This window comes from Aphanomyces invadans (genome assembly GCF_000520115.1).
Source record: "Aphanomyces invadans strain NJM9701 unplaced genomic scaffold supercont1.28, whole genome shotgun sequence".
Classification (NCBI taxonomy): domain Eukaryota; phylum Oomycota; class Saprolegniomycetes; order Saprolegniales; family Verrucalvaceae; genus Aphanomyces; species Aphanomyces invadans.
The window spans coordinates 422845-425898 of NW_008580173.1; the positions used below are offsets into that span (position 1 = coordinate 422845).

General features: G+C 58.6%; 2 protein-coding genes across 2 annotated transcripts; one reads left to right on the forward strand and one right to left on the reverse strand.

Annotated features, from left to right (window-relative positions):
* Positions 1 to 3: 3 nt before the first annotated feature.
* Positions 4 to 1004, reverse strand: H310_10881 (hypothetical protein; the record flags this gene model as incomplete). Its single annotated transcript, XM_008877366.1, has 2 exons — positions 4 to 35; positions 113 to 1004. 2 exons carry the CDS (start codon positions 1002 to 1004, stop codon positions 4 to 6), a joined length of 924 nt encoding a protein of 307 aa, XP_008875588.1.
* Positions 1005 to 2044: 1040 nt separating this feature from the next.
* Positions 2045 to 3045, forward strand: H310_10882 (hypothetical protein; the record flags this gene model as incomplete). Its single annotated transcript, XM_008877367.1, has 2 exons — positions 2045 to 2936; positions 3014 to 3045. The coding sequence occupies 2 exons, from the start codon at positions 2045 to 2047 to the stop codon at positions 3043 to 3045; spliced, it is 924 nt and encodes a 307-aa protein (XP_008875589.1).
* Between the last annotated feature and the right edge of the window lie 9 nt (positions 3046 to 3054).

Sequence of the window (3054 nt, forward strand, 5' to 3'; positions counted from 1 at the left end):
TCGTCAAATAGCTGGATGCCGAGGCCGCCGCGGTGCTGGTGACCCACCACGTATACGACTTCAACGTCCGCGTCGTCGTTTTCGTCGTAGTCGGCGCCAAAGCCAAAGGCACCGCCGGCGCGACCAATGTGCTGGCGCGTCGACAGCGTGTGCGTGCACCCCGGGTTCTCGTCGGGAATGCACTTGGGGATGTCGTACTCGACGGCGCCGTGGTACTTGAGGTCGCCCGACGCGTCACAGCACGCAGCCAGGTACAACGGGCGAACTTGGGGACTCACGACGTCGTCGTAGTCGAACGTGTACTGGAGGTAGTAGGTCGAGTTGGGGGCGGTGGCGTCGAGGTCGGCCGGCTCCAAGCACAGCTCCTTGTCGTTGCAGCACCGCAGACCTCCAGAGTACGTGTCGGCAAAGCACGCGGCGTTCTTCTCGTGCAAGAGCTGTGCGTTGCACACCAACCCGAGCTCGTACCCGTTGACCGTGCCGTTGGCGAACAGGTCCGACGACGTGCACGGACACTCGAGGCAGTGGTGGGCGCGGTCGGGAGTCATCTGGCGCGTGTTGATGATGTGGACGTTGGCGATCCACTCGTCTTCGCCCTCCGACGTGACGAACGCATAGGGGAACTGAAATTCTTGTGGGGTCCCGCGCGACTCGGTTCCGGCGCCAAACCCGACACCCGCATACATGCGCTCCGAGTTCTTCATCGGTGTCCACGTCGACTGCTTGGCCTTGTACGACGAGTGGCGGGACCCGACGACGTGGTGGTGCAGGTACGCGTCGTAGTTGGGCGTCGGGACGACCGTGCCGTTGTCAAGGATCTCGACGATTTCGGCGGCGAAGCGGGACACAGCGATCGGGCCTTTCGGGATCGGCAGGATGTGAAAGTCGTTGCTGACGCCGCCTTGGGGAAGCACGATGGGGCGCGTGAACGCCGTGTGGGTCTTGCGGGCGGCCTCGACGCTCGCAACGACGAGGACCGCGGCGAGCGACAACGAGAGATGCATCACCTTCCAACAGCGCCAATTCCGGAATGCTCAAAGCTTGTGATGGCCACAGCGTCAAATCTCGTTCTATTGACGTAGGGTGAAAACGATTGTTTTAGTAAGCAATATGAATCTTGTAGTTGATATAGCATATGTTGTCAAAGTTCTGAGGGCATGGTCTGTGCACACTGAACGACGAAAGGAAGACGTTTGGGTGCGCGACGAGCAGCCCGCGCTGAACCTTTCCCCACCTGCGACGACTACTTTGGAGTGCCTACGTCCCGTGGTGCTTTTTCGTGTGCAAGACGTGATCGATCGGCGGACATGGTGGGCTGTGGAATCCCAAAAAGATATGCACATTATGGCAGCCAAGAGTGGGACGCGTCGTTTGCGGTTTGTCGCCAGCGATACTAAACAATCAACATTCCGGAGTCACCCAGATGACCTGGCATCGTAGGTTGCAGTCGTCGACTACGTTGAGAGACTTGCGCGATTTCAGACGCAAGATGGTTTATGGGAGATTTCGTGTTAATTTTGTGGGAACGCGATGTAGTTGTTGAAAGCAAGGGGGGTACCCTCTACCCGTCGTGGTCGGACGTTGGAACAGGAGTGTTGGTCGTTTGACGTTGGGCCGTTGGTTTATGGTGACTGTTCCACTGTGCAATTGGCGGGCTTGAATGGCGGCCACAGCGTCAACATCAAGCAAATCAAAAGGTGCATCGGATGGGCGCTCTGGCAGCGGATCCCAGGCCACACCTCGGTATGCTCCGTTGAACGGCATCGGGAAAGATTGCCAGGGCAACATGCATTGGAATCACTTGCAACACAAGTCAAAATATACTACCAGTATACATACCACATCGTCTACAAATAGTACTACTAAAAGAAGAGAGGATGAACAAAACAAAGTACTACATATATGTATTTAGAGACACACGAAAAATTCAAAATGGAATATCACTTGTTCTAATGAATAGTACTACTATTCATGGCCGCATAGATTTGCCGCGAACAAACCGTTGAAGGTGTTTGTGGCACACTTCCACCTGGGCTCAGTCGTGATGCATCTCTCGTTGTCGCTCGCCGCTGTCCTCGTCGTTGCGAGCGTCGAGGCTGCCCGCAAGACCCACACGGCGTTCACGCGCCCCATCGTGCTTCCCCAAGGCGGCGTCAGCAACGACTTTCACATCCTGCCGATCCCGAAAGGCCCGATCGCTGTGTCCCGCTTCGCCGCCGAAATCGTCGAGATCCTTGACAACGGCACGGTCGTCCCGACGCCCAACTACGACGCGTACCTGCACCACCACGTCGTCGGGTCCCGCCACTCGTCGTACAAGGCCAAGCAGTCGACGTGGACACCGATGAAGAACTCGGAGCGCATGTATGCGGGTGTCGGGTTTGGCGCCGGAACCGAGTCGCGCGGGACCCCACAAGAATTTCAGTTCCCCTATGCGTTCGTCACGTCGGAGGGCGAAGACGAGTGGATCGCCAACGTCCACATCATCAACACGCGCCAGATGACTCCCGACCGCGCCCACCACTGCCTCGAGTGTCCGTGCACGTCGTCGGACCTGTTCGCCAACGGCACGGTCAACGGGTACGAGCTCGGGTTGGTGTGCAACGCACAGCTCTTGCACGAGAAGAACGCCGCGTGCTTTGCCGACACGTACTCTGGAGGTCTGCGGTGCTGCAACGACAAGGAGCTGTGCTTGGAGCCGGCCGACCTCGACGCCACCGCCCCCAACTCGACCTACTACCTCCAGTACACGTTCGACTACGACGACGTCGTGAGTCCCCAAGTTCGCCCGTTGTACCTGGCTGCGTGCTGTGACGCGTCGGGCGACCTCAAGTACCACGGCGCCGTCGAGTACGACATCCCCAAGTGCATTCCCGACGAGAACCCGGGGTGCACGCACACGCTGTCGACGCGCCAGCACATTGGTCGCGCCGGCGGTGCCTTTGGCTTTGGCGCCGACTACGACGAAAACGACGACGCGGACGTTGAAGTCGTATACGTGGTGGGTCACCAGCACCGCGGCGGCCTCGGCATCCAGCTATTTGACGACGAGAC